This window comes from Erpetoichthys calabaricus, chromosome 4 (assembly GCF_900747795.2).
Source record: "Erpetoichthys calabaricus chromosome 4, fErpCal1.3, whole genome shotgun sequence".
NCBI classification, from domain to species: Eukaryota; Metazoa; Chordata; class Cladistia; order Polypteriformes; family Polypteridae; genus Erpetoichthys; species Erpetoichthys calabaricus.
The window spans coordinates 204665482-204688120 of record NC_041397.2 but is presented as its reverse complement, the minus strand read 5'-3'; the positions used below and the strand labels follow the sequence as shown (position 1 = coordinate 204688120).

Genomic DNA, 22639 nt, shown 5'->3' with positions numbered 1-22639 from the left:
CCTCCATGGCTGCAGCTAGGCCTCGGAGTCCCATTAGGCACCATGGGAAATGGAGTCCTGCTACTCAGCCCTGCTGGGTTCCTGTCACTGCTGATGGGATTGTGGAGCCCTTCTTTGTTGGCCTTCCGCCTCACCTGGAAGTGCTTCCAGACAATACTAACTGGTCACCGGAAGTACTCCAGAGTGTCACATAAAAGAAGTCCACTGCCTCAGTTCCAGGAGTTGAGAGGAAGGCAACGAAGCTTGCTGGAGGCAGACAGACAGAGATGAGGAGAGAAAGAAGGCAAAGACAGAGAGTGCTTTACTGTACTTGTGCTTTTGTACTGTGCTTGCTGGTGGGAAACAATTTGGAAAGTGTTTCCCACAAAATAAAACTTGTGTGCTGTGAAAAGAACTTGTGACTGTGTCTGTCTGTGTCAGGTTTGGGGAGCTTGTGTGCCCAAATATTTAAATATACACTAGAATAGTGTTCTTAAACCTTTTTCTCTTCACGAACCAATCATGCCCTTTTTAGTGTCTTTGAGAGCCAGTCTATGACGACTGTCAGATTGTGGCAGGGTTCCCCCTTGGAGAATTACTGCTGTCATGCATAGCTGTGTACCCTTAGAGAATACAATGAACTTTGTGTCAAAACGGGAGCACTGGTGCATTTGCCCTGAACTCAGGAAACAGTTGAACAAGTCCAGAGTTCTAACACAAAAGGTTTTACTATGGAAATAAAGATAGAATTAATAAAATCATTAGGGTCTTGTGACCATAATCTACTATATAACAAAACACTAAGGTCTATGTGCATCTCCAGTTCCTCAGAGCTATCTGATTGTTCAGTTTGGATTTGGTGATGTGTCTGGAAGAGGAAGTGCTAGTGTGAGACACACGAGGAAGAGAAAAGGCTTAGGAGGCATGCCCACAGAGTAAACTAGTATAAAACCAGATAGGAGGTGAAAAAAGCACCTAGAAAATAATCACAGAATCTGAGAAGCAGGCTTTACAGGAGTGCGCCCGAGACAGGGAGTACCTGTCAAGAGACATTCAGACACACACAGATACTGAAGAAAGGTGCTGAAGGTACACATAGTTCAAGAGACAGCAGATTTTTTAAATTATTATATTACCTGTTATTATTACATTAGCATGTCTGGTATACAGTATTATGATACATATTACAGTATTTTGGCAAAGTGAAACTATACTGTTGTATAACTTTAATGGAGAAACTTTTGAGCAAATGTGGCAAAGTCTAAAAAAACATTAAATTAAATAAGCTTTTAAGGAGCAAGGGGGCAGGTTTAAAAGAATTTTAAATAAAACTATCAATTTTACCAGGCTTAGCCCAGGAAATTTCCTAAGACAAATGGGCCTCGATTATAGTGCCATTGGGTAATTGAATGTATCAGAAGTACAATGTAACTGGGTACTGTTTTGTATATAATTTCTGTAGTTCATTTTTTTAACTCGGGCAAAAACTATTAGGTCAGTAGAGCTTACTCTTGAACATGTAACATGCAATTGATGTAGGAAAAAAAGAGGTTTAATAACTTGCTCAATTAATTTTCAGTTTTGCAGTATCAGTACGAGGCTGGCTGTTTACTGGCTATTTAGAGCATGAGTTTATCTTGGCACAGATAAACAATTTTATGATATGTAGTCTTTAAGGAGGATTTACAATGTTGTGTGACATTATTGCTGTTGTTACTTTTGGTTCAAGTGGAGGATTCTTCTTGCATTGGAGTGCACTCTTTCTCTTTGTGATGTTGTGGTTTGTGATGTGCAGTACTTCTTTCTGTTAGGCTCTTTGCTGTTTCCTCAGCAATTTTAGAGGGAAAAGCATTACTCTTTCTGGCATGAAAGTTTCCTTCTTGAAGTAATGGCTGCTTCTCTGTCTATTCAGACTGGGCTCAGTTACTGACACAGTGCTGGGCTTAGCAGAGTGGATATCAGCTTTCAGGACCACAAAGAAAGGACATCTCTCAGTTACAAAATCAATGCCTGCTCATTGGCGTGTTATTTTGTCCATCCATTCCATTCCACTCACGGAATTATAGATTTTTTTTGTTTGGAATTTGGCATCTTCTGGGCTGAACGAGTCTGCAGAGATATGAGTTCAACTCTGAATTACACTTTTGTTATCAGTTTAAGTACAGGCTGAGATTAGTACAAACTGCAGTTCAGCCACATAGTTTGGAATGTAAGTGGGAGTTTTGTGAAACTGGATGTCTGCAACCCTATTACATCTTCTGTCTTAACAGGCCTTGTATGCCACTAAAGCCTAGCAGAATGGGCAATGCCCACTTTGTCCTGCATTGTCCATTAATAAAACATTCATGCTATAGATCAATTCTTGCTTTTCCTAGTATTTTTGAATTGAAACAGATAATTAGTAGGAATAATGGGAATTTTTGGTATTGTGGTGGACGGCTGGGGATTCAGCCCAGCCGGGACGCCTGGAAGGACCAGGAGAGGGACAATACCTTCCCCAGGCCACGATAGGGCAGCCGTCCTGGTCTGCGTGGGGGCCACGGGAACAGATCTTAGAAGCTTATCCCTGTTGGGGCCCGTGGTCACCGCCAGGGGGCGCCCAGATATTTATGGAGTCCTGGAACGCAGCACTTCTGCCACACCTGGAAGTGCTGCCGGAAGAGAGTCCAGGTATGGCTGGAGTGCTTCCTGGTGCAAGGGCAGCACTTCCACCACACCAGGAAGTGCTACCGGAAGATCATCAAGAAGCACCTTTAGCACATCTGGGTGAACTATAAAAGAGGCTGCCTCACTCCACTCAAGGAGCCGGAGTCAGGTGGAAGAGGACGGAGCTTGCGTGGAGTGGAGTAGAGGCGGCAATAGAAAGAGAAGAAAAGGACTGTAAGTATTGTGGGTTGGTGCACTGACTGTATTGTGTGAGCAGGTGCAGAAGGAATTAAATGTGTGTGTTTTCAACATCTGGCTGTCTCAGTGTCTGTCTGTGTCCGGGCATCTTTCACAGTATAAATATAATTTATCCTGTAGCACACCCTGTAAAATGTGTAGCTTCAATCAGATCTGAATGTAACATCTTGAGATGTAATCTTTGAGTTGTAATTTAGATCAAAATTAATATACACACTGAAACAGGACTAATGGTGGCTCTGAGGCTAGGGATCTGCACTGGCAATCGGAAGGTTGCTGGTTCGAATCCCGTAAATGCTAAAAGAGACTCTGCTCTGTTGGGCTCTTGAGCAAGGCCCTTAACCTGCAATTGCTGAGCGCTTTGAGTAGTGAGAAAAGCGCTATATAAATGCAAATAATTATTATTATTAATGTATGGATACAATGGTTAACCTCAGAGAAAGTGAGAAACCAACTAAACTAAACTGAACTAAAATAAATCCCAAATACACTTACATAATGGAAAATAATGAAAAGACAAATAAACAGTACATCAAACCATACATCAAACCATGTAATTTGCCCAACATTTGTATTACACAACAGTAGCAAGCCAAATGGACTAAACCTGGGTCCTGATTTAGGTTTTTAATTAATTCACTCAAGAGTTTGTTTGCGAGTTTATCTCCAGTCATACATTCACTTCTGGGGGGTGGGGGGTGGGGGGTGGTCTCAGTACTATGGTATTATTATTATTATTATTATTACATATTTATTATTTTTATCATTTGGATTTGGCATTCACTCAGAGCATGTTTATCTGCTAATGAAAACTCAATAGAATAAACATAAACACATACAGTGGAACCTCGGTTCACGAACATCTCGGTACAAGTACAAATCGGTTTACGACCAAAAAGTTCGTGAAACTTTTGCCTCGGTTCACGACAACACACACGGTATACGAACAAGCCAGGTTCCCTTTCGGTTTGTACATGTTCAGTCTCTCCCTGTGCATCTCCTGTGCAGGGAGCAAGAGAGAGAGAGCGAGAGAGCGCGACACACACACACACACAGAGGCAGCGCGAGAGAGAGACAGACGCACACACACACAGGCAGCGCGAGCGAGAGAGAGCCGCGCACACACACAGGCAGCGCGAGAGAGAGACAGATGCGCACACACACAGGAGTGCGGAGCGCACTAGAGAGACACACAGGTGCTCCAGGCTCGCAAAAGAGAGACACACGCACACACACACACAGGCGCGCACGCGAGAGAGAGAGCGAGCGAGAGAGGGAGGGACACATAAGGTAGAGAAGGCTTGTTTTTGTTTTCACTTCTGTTTACAGCGATCGGTTCGTAGCCTGCATTGTTGCAATGTTACTTTTCTTGGTGGTTTATTAAATTACGGATTTTTCAAATGTTAATTTTTCCCCTGTGCTTAAAACTCAGTTCCTAGCACTATAGCGCGAACTATTGCAGTGTTAGTTTTTTCTGTTGTTCAAAGATTTCTCAGTGTTATTCAATGTTTTTACATTTAGTTTACTATTACGCTGTGCATTCTATGGTATAATTAACTATATTTGTGCTTAAAAACGTAAAAAAATATATATTTACATACAGTTCATACTGTCTGGAACAGATTAATTTTATTTACATACAATCCTATGGGGGAAATTGCTTCGGTTCACGACCAAATCAGTTTACGACCAGAGTTTTGGAACGAATTATGGTCGTGAACCGAGGTTCCACTGTATAAATATTGATATATGAAGCAATAAGAATGTCTGTTGTATTTCATGTGGGCTCACTTGAAATCTGAAGCTTTGTAATGTCTTTCCAAAATAACTATATAAAACATAAGATCTCATGAAATAGTGAGAATTTTTGAAAAGTGAAAATGGCCTCATTGGGTCTATTAATAAAATTTTGACTGAATAAACCTGCAATTTTGCTAGCATTAGGTACAGTATGCACTATGTTTTGCACATTATATGAGACATAATTCTTGAGCAAAATGTATTACTTTTAAAACAGAGCAAGGCAGAACAATAAATAAAAAATTTTGTGTTGTTAAGCAATATGATGCTGTAAACGCAAGCATCCCTGAAAAGGTGGTTCTGTGTTAGTGGTAAAGATTTGTCACATGAAAAGTTGTTCTTTGCATTTTTCTGTCACATGTTCCCAAAGATCATTAGAAAAATGAGACTACACAAAATAACCAGCCCAAATGAAACTTCCTGGAACACACTGTGCTGCAACCTATCTGTCGGGATATCCTCAGGGCCCAAAGGCACTTAATTGGATTATGTGGGTTCAAAAATGGTAACTGCAATCTAGCAAGTAATGGGATGAAATAAACATATACATCATTAACTGTTAAAAAAACGAAATCTCAAATTGCTTGGGGTTACAGTACTTTAGGTAATGCAAACTGAAATGTCTGAATCAGAATCTGGCAGGTCACATAGTACAGTAGCCTGCTAGGCAAATCTCAGAATGATTGCAGATTCTTCTTCAGAGCAACATTTTGAATAACTTAGGAAGTTCATTTTCATGGTGTATATGTTATCAGCAATGTATGAAAAGCCGGCATTCTATAGAATACCTAGGCATTGTATATAATGCCCGGCGTTTTTAGGCAATGTATGAAATATGAGAATTATTACACACTTTCCCTAGGCATTGTATATAATACCTAGGCATTCTATAGGATGACAAATGCTATTTAGGCAAAGTATGAAAAAAGGTCCTGATAAGTCTATTATATAAATGACGTGCATTCCTCAAAAATACAAATGTTATTCTGAAAAAATAATGAGAGTGCCATTAAAAAAAATTTATTCAAAATACGTAAAGAAAAATGAAAGTTGTATAAAACAAAATTTATGCCTTTCTTATTAAGGGAAACAAAATTTTCATATAAAAAATAAGAAATTAAAATTAACCTACTTGTTGCAACATGGTAGGCTTGAATGACATTTTGAATTACATTTCATTACATTTTTCACGCAAAGACATTTCATATTTTGGCACTTTGTTTTACACATACATTTGACGAATCCTTGGCCGCTTCCACTGGACTGAGCAATTGCAACTGACCGGAGAGGAATTTCATGGTCAGGAATATCTTCAATTCTAAGCAAGTTCTTAGGGCATAAAGTGAATTGTGATCTCGCATATACAGTATTTGTTTTAAAATTCCTTCAGAAGTTCCAAGTCGGTAGAAACCATCCTCTGTCACACTCATTATATATTGCGCGAATCACCTCGCCCCTTGTCGACGTCAGGAATAGAAACTCGCACAATAGTTCCCAAAGAAGCAGTGGGAAATTTTTTTTCCGAATTCATTTTCATTTTTTTGGTTTGTATTTCCAGATTGATTTTAGAATTTATTTTACCTTCAATAGCATTTTCAGTTTTGTACATCATTTATTAACTTCTGGTAAGTAGTTTCGGTTAAGAAAATACTGTTTTTTGCAGCATTAACTCGAATTTTGGACAGTTCATCGTCGAATCATTGTTTCATGTCTATAGACCATGACTCCTTCTCCAACACTACTGCTTGCTCCTCCATTTTCATGGAGCACAGTAAAAAACTAATTTTTTGTTGAACAAATTTAAGTAAAATTGCGTATTTTGACACTCCTGAACAAACCGCAAAGTGCAACTGACAAATTCTAAGCCTGAGGCGTGCGTTAAAAGTCACGTGCCTTGCCACGTGATATTCGAAACGAATTGGAGATGTATTTCATACTTTGCCGGTTTCTCATTTGGCATTCTATAGAATGCCTAGGAAATGTGTGAAATATGAATCGTTTCATACATTGCCGGCTAGTTTTAGGCATTATATACAATGCCTAGGCATTCTATAGAATGCCGGATTTCAAACTTTGCCGGTAACATATACACTGTTTTTTTTAAGTTTATTCAAGGATTGTGGGTATAAATGAATAAATCTTGTCTATATTGCTCATTGCTGATGGAGATGTTGCACTGTTTCAGTCTCCTCAATGCTGTAAGTCAATGACTTTGGACATATTTATATTATGTCATGCAATCATAAAAAAAATATATGGATTGGCATTATGGCTTGTGACACTGCGGGTTCTATTCCATGCTCCCATTCAGCTCCTGGAAGCCCTTGAACCCGACACCGTCGGTAATGTCACCTATGAGTTAGGCAGTGAGGCACAACAATGATGCAAGGGGATGGTGCAAAAGTGCCAAGTGCTTTTATTAAAACCAGCAAACAAAACAGTATTCAAATAAATAAGTGTAGTGTCTCAAAAATCTTTAAATAAATAATCCATTAAAATTAGTGAATTAGTGGAGGTTAAAAAAAAAACAATAAATAGATCCTTTAAAAAACAAGGTTAAAACAATGGCTGGAAGCTGTCCTTTTAAAATCAACCCAGTGCCTTTCTACTGGTGACTCCCCTGCTTCTCCCGTCCAGGCAATGCACCAGGGAAGCCACCCTACCTGAAGCCTTCCACCTCAAGCATCCAGCTACAGCACTTGCAGAGTCCTATGGTGTGTCGGCGGTGTAAGGTGTCTGAGATGGGTAGCTACTATTACCTGGTGCATGTAATGACATGGCTGCTGTTAACTGAATAAAACAGGCCATATGAAACACTGAGAATTTAGCCAGTTACCTTATCAACAAGCCAGCCACCACCTGCAGCATTATCATGTCTGTCAAAGCTACTTTGCCTCAAAATAAATTAAGCACCCAGGCCACTGAGCCATTAGGTTTGTCAGTCTCATCTTGGCATTACAGATGCATTAATGTAATGTCACTGCTTACGGTTAACAAAAGCAGCGTCATTCTCACTAGGTGCCCTTATTGCAATATGATTGCTATCAATTGCCAAAATTACATTAGGAAAACTGGACACTGCTGCAAATTTTCTTTTTATGTTGGCACGTACAACCAAACCATACAGAAATGGGTGCTACTCAATGTAGCACCTCATCCATTGTTTATGGCTTCCAGCGCAGAAGACATAATGGAGCTGAAGCTTGTCTGAGATATTCTAGCCTGTTGTCTAGAAAGTCAACCATGGTTTAAACCTGGATATAACAGGTGTAGCCTGATTTTATGCAGTCTGTCTTTTTAACATTGGGATAAATTAGCACATAGTTTCATGACAATGGCTCTTGAAAATCGAGATCAGCTCAAAAGTTATTACCATGGGTAAAAAATCCTGCTGGTCCCTAAAAGCTCTTTCCCTTCATATATGACCATCTGCATAGTAAGCAAGTAGTGCCAAACAAGTCATGTTGTATCAAACCATTAGGCTATAAATAGGCTATAGGGCATGATTTTCAGAGTTTTCTTGATGCAGAGAGTGAATCATTTCGGTGTTTTTGCTGCACTTTGGTTCTAATCCTGAGAAGTGACAGCAGGTCATCTTTATAAACTGATGTAAAAACTAAAAAAATTCTTCAGAGTGAATATGCAGCATTTGCCTTCTTAAATTGACCTAAAATAGTGTTTGTTTATCATTATTCTCTGTTGAGGTTTAATATGTTTTCAAAATCGATGCACATAATAATAATGGCTCAGTGATATGAACAATTATACGCATGAGTCATCATTTAGCTGGTTTCACCTAGGTGATCAAGGGTGTCATCATTTTCCACTTTTCCAAAATGTTGCATATGGCTGGTTTAGAGTTGCTATTAATATACACAAGTTTTCCCATCAAGTCTTCATTTATAATTCCTTCTTTTTCATGGAAATTTGCTTATGCACATTTTGAGCCTCTTTTTATGCATATGCAAATTTTATAAATATGACCCCTGATCAGTAGGCTATAAAAAGATCGGGCAGCACTTGAAGCTGTGGAATTATAGAGCAACGAAGAACATTCCAGGTCTAAAGGCAATGTACTACTTTGACAGGCTCAGGAAATTAAACCTCTTTATGTTGTAGCAGAGACTTACCTCCAGGCAGAGTTAATAACGGATTATATTATATCTCTCTATATATAAAATCCAACGTCTGTCTTTCTGTCTGTCTGTTCACTGTTTCATGAGAAAACTACTTAACAGATTTCGATCGGGTTTTTTTCTAGAATTTGCTTGAACATTCTGATTGATTTTGGACTTCTCTCATCACACTAAGTATCATAGTTCAGTTGTGGCACTGATTTATTCGTGCAAATCCGAGAGACAGGCTGCGGGCCAAAAGGAGGGAGAAGCGGGACCTCAGGAGCAGGGAGCAGGGCGGGGCCATTCTCACTCACATGCTAGCCTCTGTTTGAGTCACTCTACCTCTCGCCACGTGTTGGAGCGTACCTTGCCTCTGCTTAGCTAGCGATACCTGTTTGTTTAGTAGACATTATCATTTAGAGATTGTTAAAGAGTAACGTTTGACATTTTTGAGAGAGAGATCACAGCCACAGATCCTGCCAGGTTTTTAAAAAGTTTCGAACAGATCCTCTAAGTGACAATTTTATTTTTTCCAATTTCAAATAGTATATACAGTAACATCAGTTGCCCACTGCCTTAAAAGAGGTGAGTTAGGATTCTTCCAGTTGTGCAAGATAAGTCTATGTGCCAATAGTGTAGTAAAGGCAATTAGAGTTTGTTTGTCCTTCTCCACTTTAAGCCCATCTGGAAGTATACCAAACACAACTGTTAGTGGATTAGGAGAGATTGTGACACCAAAGCTGTTTGAAAGGCATTTAAAGATTTTGGTCCAGAATGAGGCTGGAGTTTGATTGCAATGTTCACAGGTTGGATCTTGTGCCGGAAACATTTTGGACAATTTTAAGCAAGACAGATGTGCTCAATAAAAGATTTTAAGTTGAGTAATTGAATGCTTTGTGCATATGGAGCTAAAGTGAATTCTATGCATGGCTGCCTTCCACTCCTTTTCTGAAAAGTTGAGTAAGAGATTATTACAGAAATGCTGTCTTCAAGACTGATCAATATTTCTTCCGGAATAGAAGTAGATGAGAGGTGAAGAAAATTGGAGAGATTTTGTTTAGCAAAGTTTCTAATTTAGAGGTAGTGGAAGAATTGCGTTGATGGAATATTAAATTTGGAATGTAATTGTTCATAGGATTCAAAGATGTTATCTATGTACAAATCTCTAAGTGATTTAATCCTGCAAGTCTTCCAAACATTAAAAACTGCATACGTTTGAGAGGGTGGAAAATTGTGGTTATCGTGCAGAGGTGCCACAGATAAAAGCTTCTCTATTTTCTCTATCTTGAAGTACTTCCTACATTGGTTCCATATCCTGAGTGAATGATGCACAGTTGGGTTGTTAGTATATTGACGATAACTCGTATTTACTGGGGTACAAAGCAAGGAATATAAAGAATATTTCTATTGCAGACCAAGCCTGTGTGTGTTCATCTATTTGTATCAATGTCCAGGTTTTTATAGCTTGTACTGTATGCTTGCCGCCCAGTAATAAAACTGAAATTTAGGTAGAGCCATGCTACATTCTGCCTTAGGTCTTTTTAATGTATATTTTCAACACAAGAACTAAAAATCAGGGGATGCTATTCTTTATTTTTTGCTAGGTTGCTAAGTACTTGATTTTTTAAAACTGACATTTCCTTGTATGCCAAATGAATGATTTATAATTGCATCCTTTTTTTAAATAAACAATTGATTAATTAGATTTTATGTAATAAATTTACCCAAACTTGAGATTGGATATATTTTTAAATCATTATGTGAGTTGTGATGGATGGCCGGTGTTTCAGTCTGGCCGGGATGTCCCTGAACAGAAAAAAGGAGGAAGAGCAGGCTTTTCAGGGCACTGCATCCCCCAGAATGCTAGGTGGCAGCTCCCCTGGATGGAAATGGTTCCCCGGATTCCCTCAGGGCATCATGGGACATGGAGTCCGTTTCCTCAGCCGTGTTGGGTGCTGCGGGTGCCACCAGGGGGAGCTCACAAGGAACCTATTGTTGTTATGACCCAGAAGTACTTTGGAGGCATGAGGACGGATGCCCGCAGTACTTCTAGGCTACTTGAAGGATGATGTGGCGTTTGACCCGGAGAAGGAATACTTCTGGGTCATGGACTATTTAAAGGACTGGTCAAAACCCAGCAAGGAGAGCCAGACTTGGGTGGTAGAGTGACTGAGCTGCTGGGTGGAGAGGAGGATTGTGATTACTGATTATTATTATTATTGATTTGAGAATTGTGGAGTGTGCGGTGCTTTGTGCACTATATTTGGAGAAAATAATTAAATTCTCCTTGGTGCTTTTAAACGTGTGTCTTGGATGTCTGTCTGGTGGGTTTAGCGGGGCAACAGCTCCTCAAGCGTCCACAGAGTGTAGTGCAACTTCATATTGTTGTCTAATGTGAGACACCTAAAAGGAAAATACTCAATCTTAAGCATACATTTAGAAGCATTTCCATGAAAAAAGTGTTCTTATTAAGACTGATCTTAAACCCTGAAATTCTATAGAATTCATTCAGCATAGTTAATAACATCTAAGTGTGATGAATAACGGTCAACAATGTAGAGCATCATGTTATTATTATTATAGTAAAGTTTCCATTCACTGCATTCTCTTATAATTTCTCATTATGGTAAGAGATTTGAAAAAGATGGGAAATATGGGACATGCCTGTGAGGGGAGTGATGTCCTAAATTTCAATTTCATAGGGTTTACTTATGCACACTGAAGCTTCTAGGATTCAGTATAGTAGTTTAATCAATAAAGATTGATTACCGCTGGTGTTCATCTAATCTGAAGATGGGAGTTAAAGCAGAATGATTGCCCCCATGTCGCATCTCCTATATGTCAGTGTGGTTGAGTACTGAAGTAACAGCTTCTATCTTGTATGAAGTCTTGAGACTGTACCTGCCTTCTCTAGTATCTATCTATCTATCTATCTATCTATCTATCTATCTATCTATCTATCTATCTATCTATCTATCTATCTATCTATCTATCTATCTATCTATCTATCTATCTATCTATCTATTCAGCAATAGAGTATTTGTATTTTCCTTGGAAACCTGGACTGACCTTCCTGTGTCTCATGCAATTCAGTGACCCCAGCTTGACAATACCTGTATAAAAAACAGCGCTCCTTAAATTGCAAAGAATACTTCATTTAAAAATGAGATGTTAGATGTAACTTTTTTTTGATAGAAATACAGGTATGAATACAGAATGAAATTGATATGTTAAATGTAACTTTTATGTTTTCAGTGTAAACCAATGCTGTTTTGCTCTTTTTTTGTTCATTGCAAAGAAAACTTTGAGAAGCACAATGAAACTCAAACAGTACAATATCCGAACACGACCCAACTACCCACATGGATGTTCAGTGGAGCACTGACTCAGAATTTGGCTATACCTGTGTGATCTTGAGTCAACACTCTCGGTAGGCTCGCCAAAACTGTCTAAGACTGGAAATTTCACAACAGACTCACTTTGTTTTGGTCTACCAAGATGGAGACAGCCTTTTGCAGGGTTCCTGAGACTCAGAGAAAGTATAGGAGTGGCATTAAGTATTTTTTGCATCGCATTATTATCTTCGGTGGCCATTTTTGGTTGAAAAAAATGTTTGTTATACTGAAATTTACATTTTGTTGAAACAAAATCCATTAAATATGATGTTGAATGAACATTTGTCCAGGCCAATAAAAGTATTTGTTATTCTGAAAATTCTGTTACTTTGGCATTTGCTATAATGGGATTTGACCTGTATTCTCATTTAGTTCTGTTAAATGATGTTTCCACATCCAGAGACAACTAGATTTAATGGACTCTGATGCAGGTGGTACACATGAGACTTGAAATATATGTCAGATATTTGATATTTATTGACAGTGACAAACTTAGTTTGATCTGGTAAAACAAACTAGGGAAGCACTTTCTTCATTGTGTTTGCAAGAATCTTGACAGAATTTACACATGGGTTTAAGAAAGGTATTGGTGTAAAGGAAGAAAGTACTGATTGTTTTTATCTTTCTTGGGAAAGACAGAAATGGATGTTTGGCATGTTGTTTAAAGCAGGGGATGTTTCTTTATGTCCTTGAGGAACAAAATGAATACATTAAAAAACCTAAGCTAACAATAATATTTGTATTGGATTTTGCTGTTGCACTTTTCAAGGTCTAAACAACAACTAAGATTTCCCAGTTTGTTTGTGCATGTTTCCTGAAGCTGTGATATATTTACTTACACAACAAATTTAATAGAAGAGCTTTACACTGGTTACATTTAAAAGAGTAAATTATATATAAATATTCCCTGACTACATTATGATTACATGTGCCTTTTCTATACATGGAACTTTCATGAAATGCTATTATAGAATGGGTTTTTAATGGCCTAGCATTAACACACAAACACACACACACACACACACATAAAGATATACAGTATATATAGTCACGCATGCACGTCAGAGGACCTCCTCACAGGCTCAGTCAAAGTATGTAATAAACCACCGGGACGAGAGGGAGTGCTGCCACTAACGATGTTGTCTCTTTCTTGGCCCATGGCGCTGAGAAGCTGCCCAAGGAAGTGCCATCCAGGTTTAGCTGGGATCCCTCCTGGCATGAATGTGAGACCTTTACCTGGACGGGAGGCCAAGATAGGGGAGCAGTGGGGGAAAGCTCCTAAAATGGGATATTTTCATCAACATCCCAGGACCACGGTAGACATGGTAGACAGGAGTCAGCCTTGCTGTGTCCCATGCGAGTTGCTAGGGGGTGCTGCAGAGATATGAGATACCTACTGTTTGAGACTTCTGCAGGACCCGGAAGTGCTCTTGGATCCAACATACAAGGAAGCTGGCTGACCTCCTCCAGTGAGTCAGAGCTGGAAGGATGGGAGCCGACACTTGCTGGAGAGGTATGGATGAAAGGAAAGAAGACAGAAGGAGAAAGAAAGAAAGAAGAAAACTATTGTGTTTACTGGTGATTGTGTGTCGAAGAAGCCTGTTGTGAGGTATCTAATAAACGCCTCTATCATTGAACCCATGACTGTCTGTGTGCTAGATGTTTCTGGAGTTTGGGGCTCACAGGTCACCCCCTATCTATCACAGCACTTAACCCCAGTTGCCATAAAAAAACGGGGGCATCCTGGAAGGAAGTGTCATTTACTGGCAGAGCAACACGAGAGATGGAGCTCAGTAGTTACTCTGATGATCCTGCTGAAGGGAAAAATGCTTGTGAGTGAAAAGTACATCCACACAGTATCATATGACCCCATGAGAGCTTTAAACATGACATCATGGATTGCTAGAGACCTGTGGTATGAATACAAGGGTTTCTTCAGTGGTTGGTTAAGTCTGTGTGAAGATGCAGCCTTTTTCATAGCAGATGTCTGGGTAATCACCTATATTTATCATCAAGTTTTAAGATATGACTGATAATTTTTGGTATCTTTCTGGGTTACAACTTATGTTTATGTGAGACATATAATTTTCCCTTAAATAGGCTTTGAGAGTTTCCCAGAGTGTTCTTATAGATATCAATAATGATGAATTGGTTTTGACAAAAATATTGATTTATGTGGAAATAAATGTAATACATTTTTCATCTGTAAATCATAGTGGATTAATATGTCATCCATGGCAGAGATAACAATGGCATGGTAATCGTACATTTTTACATTATTTATTATCAGTAAAGAGCTATGATGCATGAAAGAGAAAAAAAAGAATATTGTCCTGAGTGAGGACACAGAAACCTCCTATGGTCAGATTTTTTTGAGAAATATAAAACTGTGAAAGCAGTTTTAGGTAGTGAATTTGTGTAAAATTCCAGTAATTGTGTCATTTTATATGTTACATATTCATTATCACCATAGTTATGTGCACAAATTTTAGCAAGGGTTACATTTTTTTAGCATGTCTTAAACATGCCCCTTTAACACAGTCACTGTAGACTTCCATTGCAATTAATTTAGTAATAAGAAATTTATTTTGCCTTTAAAGAAACTTTTTGTTCAATTAGTTCTCCATGCCCAATACAAGAAATGAAAATGAAATGGTTAGTTGCAGCTTTGTTCATATATTACAATCTGGGCCAAGTTGTTAATTTTGTTTTGCTCTATAGGATATTATTTCTTCTGTTTTATTGTTGGTCTTTGGAGGGTTTTAACCTCAGTGAATATTAATATGTAAATGCTTTGATATGCTTTTTCACTAATTATAAACTAGTGAAAAATCTTTTCTTGTTTAGTTTTAAGTGTATCACGTTGCCAATTTGTTGCTTCAGCATTTTGCAACTGTGTTATTAGGATGCACTGCACTGATATTAGGAGTTGTCTCCCAGAAGGTATGATATCCCGAATCCTGGAAAGAAGTGCACAGGAAAAAAAAGCACAGGAAATATCCGCAAAGAAAAAAGCGCACAGGAAATAACCACACATGGTAAAATGCGCACATAGAAAAAATGCACACGGGAATAACCGCACGTGGATAAATGTGCACATGGAAAAATGTTTTTTTCCTGTGTGCTTCTTTCTGGTCACGGATATGCCACATCACAAATACTCTGCTTTTAGGTAATTTTACGGCTTCAAGTCTAGATTTTGATGACAGATCCTCTTGAAGTTATTATACAGTTTTGAATCTAGATTTTAACAACAGGTCATCTTCAGGTTATAGTAATGTTTTGATTCCAGATTTTGGTGACAGCTCGCCTCCTGGTTATCAGCTTCTGACAATACTTGTTTCAGCATTTATCACAGATTCATACTTAGCTATTGGCTAGAGATTTCCATCACTTGCACAACATCAGTCCTTGTGCTTGCAGTATTTTATATATTCTGGTTCAGGACTCATAGCATTCCATGGGGGTATTTTCTGTACATCGCTTAAATCATCCGAGACCAGATGCCTCATCTTGGATGTGTTAAGTCGGTTTTTCAAACGCAGCCGTGTAGTAGATTAGTCAAGCTGGATCTAATCATCCGAGATGAATGCGTGCGCCCGCGCTGATTGAAAAGCCCATATATATTGAGTCTAGAAAACATGATCAGCAAGTCTTTGATAGGCTGTAACAAAATGACGAAAGAACGGGCACATTTTTTTTTCACACAAGTGGAGCAAGACCTTTTATTCGAAGGACATGAAGAATTTCAAGATTTAATATGCACAAGGGGTAACACTGCAAAAGCAGCCCAAACCAGAAAAGACGGCTGGCAAAAAGTGCCCGACAAATTAAATGCGTGTGCATTGTACTTACTGAAAGCAGCGTTTCATTTCCTATGTGTCAGATTAATTATTATTTAATACGTCATAACAGACTTTCCGAATTGCCTGGCAAACTGCACTTTAAGATAGATTTTCCGCATCGCCTACAGTATGTAAAAAAGTGCCGCTTGCAAAAAACCTCAATGCAGTGCATACTGTCTGTGTGGTTATGAGAGCCCGACTTCGCTGAGTTTGACTTCGAATATAAGGTCCTAATAAATATTTGAGGTACAATATTCCCCCTCGGTTAAAGCGGAATCTTTCAAAAAGAATTTCCTCCGGGAGCAATAAAGAATCTTGCCGATCGCGCAAAACCCTCTCTATATGAAACTCTCTTCTTATAATTTGCATACCGATATCAATTGGTCGCTCATTCATGAATGGCGAAGTCATGACTAAATGAATTCCACGCACGGACACTGATTAAGTGTGTGGGCTAATCCTTGTTTACACAGAACAAACCCGCTCCGAGCAGGTTTGAGGATTAGGATGTGCTGCTATGACAACACATCCAGCAAGAGTTTCGAAAAATCGACAGATCCAGGATCAGGCCAAATCATTAACAATTACATCCGGCTAAACGAGTAATCCACGAACGAAAAATACCCCCCATGTCTTGAATTTGTTTACGATTTTATTGTTTTGTTGACAATACATTTACTTAACAATTCCTGTCAATTCTTTTTTCAACTTCGCTTAAGCCTTAGCTTTTTGGATTTTGAAAGTATGACCCCTGAGTTTTAGGTGTTGGCTCTTACTATAGTTTCTCAAATGTATGTGCATCTCCTGGTCTAGTTAACACTGTCCTTGCAATTGGTTACATTACACTTTTGCCAGCAGACAATTCAGTGAAGTTGGCTGGAACTAAAAAAGTTGATGGACTCTGTCTACACTGTGGTCAATCAGACCCTCTTTGGATACTCACTACAGACACAACAATATACTTGTATTATGTAGAGCTAGTTTTTTAAAGTGTTATTTTAATACATTTCTGGCTTTATTCCAGTGGCGTAGCTAAGGACGGGTGGATGGGGCGGTCTGCCCCGGGTAGCATTATTGGTCAAAAGGCTCAGTACAATTCATGTGTAAGCAGCAGGGTTCGGAAAAATATCACTCATGAATGAAAAAAGTAAAATTCTCTGATTTATATCCACAAATGCTTCAAAAAATAATTTTCAGACTGTCCTTCTGTGACGGCATCAGACACAGCAGTTGAAATTTATGAGGCAATAACAAAAATAAACATAAACATTACACCGATAATAATTTCTAGGAAGATAAACAACTAATTTACAATTTGTAATTTTGTTTTGTTATCAATCCGAATGCGTTCTTGCTCTGCTCAGAAAACATTCCCACCTATCACTTGTACATTACACTGGTTCTGGTTTTTGCAGCGTAATTATATTAAACTAATAATTAGAACACGGCTTATCAGTGCATCTATACTATATTCTTGTCTAGTTGATGCTTATAAATAATTGTATGTGAAAAATTATTGCTGTTTCTCTATATATGAATAAATCAATGCAAAATTTATCTTAATTTTTCTCTATACATCATTTTAATTTTCTGTTTAAATAGGTTAACATATTCAGACATGTTGGAGGGCGGCAAATTGAAGCACCGCCCCGCCCCGAGTGGCGCGAACTCGAGCTACGCCACTGCTTTATTCAAGACCCGACTTTTCTGAGCACATTTAAATATTCTGTAGGTGATCCACTCTCTTTGCTTATGGCAAAATTAAACATAGCTGAGCGCTTGCCAAACACATCATGAACTGTTGTTGTTGTTCATAAAGTGATTGCACTGTTTGTGACAGCTTAAAAGGAAATTTAATTCATTAATTTGTGTAGCTCTTCATTAAAGAGATATATGGTATATAGTTTTGTTTTGGTTTCAAACAAAACTTCCAGCATATTGTATAAACAATAAATAGGCCTCTGTTAGATTTTGTTTTAGACAGGTATTTCTATAAGGTGCAATGCACAGTTACTGGTTCTCCAAGAAAAGGTTTGCAAATATGGATGTCTGGTTAAAATGTAACAGTAGATACAGTATGTGTGCAAAATCATAGCAGTGTTATTCTTTTCAAATAAAGTAGTAAACCCTTAACTTATTTTACTGGATAACACTTCCATCCATCCATCCTTTTTCCAACCTGCTGAATCCGAACACAGGGTCACGGGGGTCTGCTGGAGCCAATCCCAGCCAACACAGGGCACAAGGCAGGAACCAATCCTGGGCAGGGTGCCAACCCACTGCAGTGGATAACACTTCTATAAAATATTTTTAAAATAATATTCCCAAACCAAAACACCCTCCATTTTTACAACATGATAATGAAAAAGTAACTTTAAAAAACAAATATAACCTTTAAATATGGAAGATAGATGAAAAATATTGGCATGTATTTCAGCAGTGATAAATTATATTAAGTGTATATTAAAATTATTGCTCAATGAAAGACAACCAATCATGCTTTGAATTTAGACGGTAGGATATTAAACGGGATAAGAAGTTGCTACCTGGTGGCATCCGTAAGAGGAAGGGGCCGCAGAGACTGGGCAGGAATCAACACTTTACCAAGCGTTCAGGCAAACCTCTTCATTGGATACCTAAAGGGGAAAGAGTCCTTTCTTATTTTTTTGAAGTTGAATTTTTGACTGTTGATGCTTTTCCCTGGTAGTGTCTTAGTAAATTACAATCAGTCTGCATATTGCATAAATATTTATGAAATGTATTATTTAGAAACATACATGCTTAAATAAAAATACCTAATGAGTAATTCTGAGAAATTAATATTGATCTATTGAATGTGCAGATGCAACAATTTCTGGTATATGATAACCTATTGCAGGCAGCCATATTCTAGACATTCAAAACTGTGCAGCAGTTAACTCAATACAGAGAAGCAAGGATCATTACTAGAGCTCACAAATATGACACATAACTCCAATTTATAAATAACTTTATCGTCTTTGTATTTAATGTGTAGATTCACCCCTCCTTCCATGACCTTTCAGAAATCATACTCCAGGGAATACTGTGTGATTTCAAGATGTTATTTGAAAATAAAAACACTAGTGTAGGAGGCAGAGCCTTTAGCTATAGGGAAGTGTAGCTCTGGAATGACTGAGCTGATGACATCAGAGATGGCCCTACAGTCTCAATGCTTACATGAAATTAGTAGACTAGTAAACTTATTTTTTAGCATAGCACGCTCATATTAGTGTTGCTGCTGGAATTGATCTGTCTTGAATTGCTATTTAATTATTTATAGTCATTTTTTTTTGCTTTGTGATTAATGTGTTTCCATTTTCTCCCCATCTTGGTGTCTATGGCAGCACTTGGTCTATACTGGAGTGGATGTATCATAATATATGATGGAACTCTTCTATGCATTTGAACATTGTTCCTTTTGACAGTTAAAAGAAATTATATTTTTCAGCATGCAGCAGACCTAGAACAGTTCAAATTTGGGCTTTAAATCACTGCATATTCTTTATAACTTTTGTGCAAGTCTGATCAGCAGCCACAGGAAGTGCTTGGCAGAGGTTATTTCTGCTAAAGTAGGATCTACCAGTTACTAAACTGAAGAGTTTTTTTGCATACATTTTCAGCCTGCACTGTGAATATTTAAATGATTATTTCAGAATTGAAGAAGTACAGCTGCCTGTGCATTGTAAGTTTAAACTGATTGTACTTGTTTATTATTTTAACTTAGACCATATTTCTATGAGTAATTAGATAGATAGATAGATAGATAGATAGATGGATAGATAGATAGATAGATAGATAGATAGATAGATAGATAGATAGATAGATAGATAGATAGATAGATAGATAGATAGATAGATAGATAGATAGATAGATGCTTTATTAATCCCAAGGGGAAATTCACATACTCCAGCAGCAGCATACTGATAAAGAAAATATTAAATTAAAGAGTGATAACAATGCAGGTATACAGACAGACAATAACTTTGAATAAAGTTAATGTTTACCCCCCCCGGGTGGTACTGAAGAGTCGCATAGTGTGGGGGAGGAATGATCTCCTCAGTCTGTCAGTGGAGCAGGACAGTGACAGCAGTCTGTCGCTGAAACTGCTCCTCTGTCTGGAGATGACACTGTTTAGTGGATGCAGTGGATTCTCCATTATTGACAGGAGCCTGCTCACTGCCCGTTGCTCTGCCACGGATGTCAAACTGTCCAGCTCCGTGCCTACAATAGAGCCTGCCTTCCTCACCAGTTTGTCCAGGCGTGAGGCATCCTTCTTCTTTATGCTGCCTCCCCAGCACACCACCGCAATAGAAGAGGGCGCTCGCCACAACCGTTTGATAGAACATCTGCAGCATCTTATGGCAGATGTTGAAGGACGCCAGCCTTCTAAGGAAGTATAGTTGGCTCTGTCCTTTCTTACACAGAACATCAGTATTGGCAGTCCAGTCCAATTTAACATTCAGCTGCACTCCCAGGTATTTATAGGTCTGCACCCTCTGCACACAGTCACCTCTGATGATCACGGTGTCCATGAGGGGCCTGGGCCTCCTAAAATACACCACCAGCTCCTAGGTTTTGCTGGTGTTCAGGTGTAGGTGGTTTGAGTCGCACCATTTAACAAAGTCCTTGATTAGGTTCCTATACTCCCCCTCCTGCCCACTCCTGATGCAGCCCACGATAGCAGTGTCGTCAGCGAACTTTTGCATGTGGCAGGACTCTGAGTTGTATTGGAAGTCCAATGTATATAGGCTGAACAGGACCCGAGAAAGTACAGTCCCCTGCTGTGCTCCTGTGTTAGCAGTAATTCAGGTAATTTAAGAGGTTTTACAAACTTTTCCTTCCAATTACTGTATAATGTACATCCATGATGCTGTTATGGGTAAGTAATAGATAACAAATACAAAAACACATAAAACATTCACAGTGGCTAATAACATAGAAGTCTGACTAATAAATGTTGCTGCCACTGCCAGATATAAATCAGCATTTTTTACAAGAAGTTTCAGGTAATAGGAGTAAGAGTTACCCAGGGTAAAATGATTTGTGTTTTCTATTAATTAAAATGAAGATCTGTGTTTTAATGCATTCTTTTTTATTGTGGCACTGGAGAGTGGTGATGTACTGTATGTTCGTTTGACACGCAAGTAAGAATTTTGCTATAATCTGTCCACAACGTATTGTATCTACTACTATTTTCATTGCTCCATTTTCATCAAAGCCCTTATGAACAGGGCTTTCTAGTGTAAATTGTAATTGTTGAGTTTGCTTAGCAGTGACTACATTCAATATGCAAATTAAAATTAATACATCTTCCATTTTATGAAAAGGAATCCTAAAAAAATTCTGCAACTGTACAGAGGCTTGAAAAGGAATTTGCAGTTGCTGCACTTTAATGACTACATTTGTATTGTATGCAGTAACCTTTAAAAAAACAGTAATATCAAGTGCTTTTTCATATATATTAAATATTATTAAGTTTGGACCACTACCAGGTTTGCTTACTTTTTGTGAGATTTAAATATGGCTTCTGGTGAGCTTAAAACTCATCTATACAACCAGCATATTAGCTGGTCTACTAAATGTAATGGAGTAGTATTATGTCACCCAAAACAGTTCTATAGTTTTGCACTTTGAATGGTTTACAACTGCTGAGACTGCAATAGATATTGACAAATCATGTTTTAGATCCAAAAACATCACAGAATAAATAATCAAAAAATACTGTGCATTTAAAATAATCACAAAGACATTCTGAATGATTGTGGATTGTGAAAACAACAGGTTTATAAATTTAACTGTATTGCTGCACGGTACCCTATGACTACTTTATATATTAAGAAGAACATATCATTTGATGGATGATCTGTTGATGATAGGAATAGCTGGTGAAATGGTAAGATTTCATTCTCAATTGGATTGATAGATGTGAAGAATATATGTGATGGAAACATGAAATCAACACAGAATGGTGCTGAGAGCATCCAGGCATTGCCTTCACTAAGGTTGGCAGACAGGGATGAGCCTCTTTTAAGTCAAGTAAAGTTTATTGTCATGAGTTTATAGTACAATGAAATTCTCACTTGCATTTCTCCACAAAAGAGTTTACAAAAATACAACATAAGTACACATAGCATACACCAGATATATACAATGTGTGTTTGCAAGTATTTTATATATTAATACACACTCTTTGTTATATTACATTATTATTGACTGTACAGCAGCCTTATGGCTTGTGTGTGGAAACTATCCGTGAATCAGTTTGTGGCCCTGTACCATTGCCAGATGTGAGGTGTGACAAAAGTGGATCTGCAGGATGGTTGAGGCCGTTAATTATAAATAGAGGGCAGCTTAGCGCCAGTGATATTCTGTGCCCCCTCACTGCACTGTGCAGTACTTTACGTTCTTGAGCCTGGCAGGTGCTGTACCAAGATGTGAACCAGACTGCAGGATGCTTGTTGTTACGATTGAAACAGGCATAGAAAGCATTAAGTTGGTCTGGAAGGGAAAATGAAGATGATATTGGATTAGGTTTTACATTGTAGTCTGCAAGCATGCCTAATCTCTATCAAGGTTT

At 38.3% G+C, this 22639-nt stretch overlaps 1 protein-coding gene across 2 annotated transcripts in view; it reads right to left on the bottom strand.

Annotated features, from left to right (window-relative positions):
• kcnj6 (potassium inwardly rectifying channel subfamily J member 6) overlaps window positions 1-22639 on the bottom strand; it is a 398820-nt gene that overhangs the window by 123999 nt on the left and 252182 nt on the right. Inside the window, exon 3 of one of the 2 annotated variants that reach the window (XM_051926843.1) lies at window positions 18588-18677. The exons of the other annotated variant lie outside the window; for it this stretch is intronic. Coding sequence (XP_051782803.1) covers window positions 18588-18597 — 10 coding nt within the window. The 5' untranslated portion in view covers window positions 18598-18677. The remainder of the gene's footprint in view (window positions 1-18587; window positions 18678-22639) is intronic. 2 annotated transcript variants of the gene reach the window in all.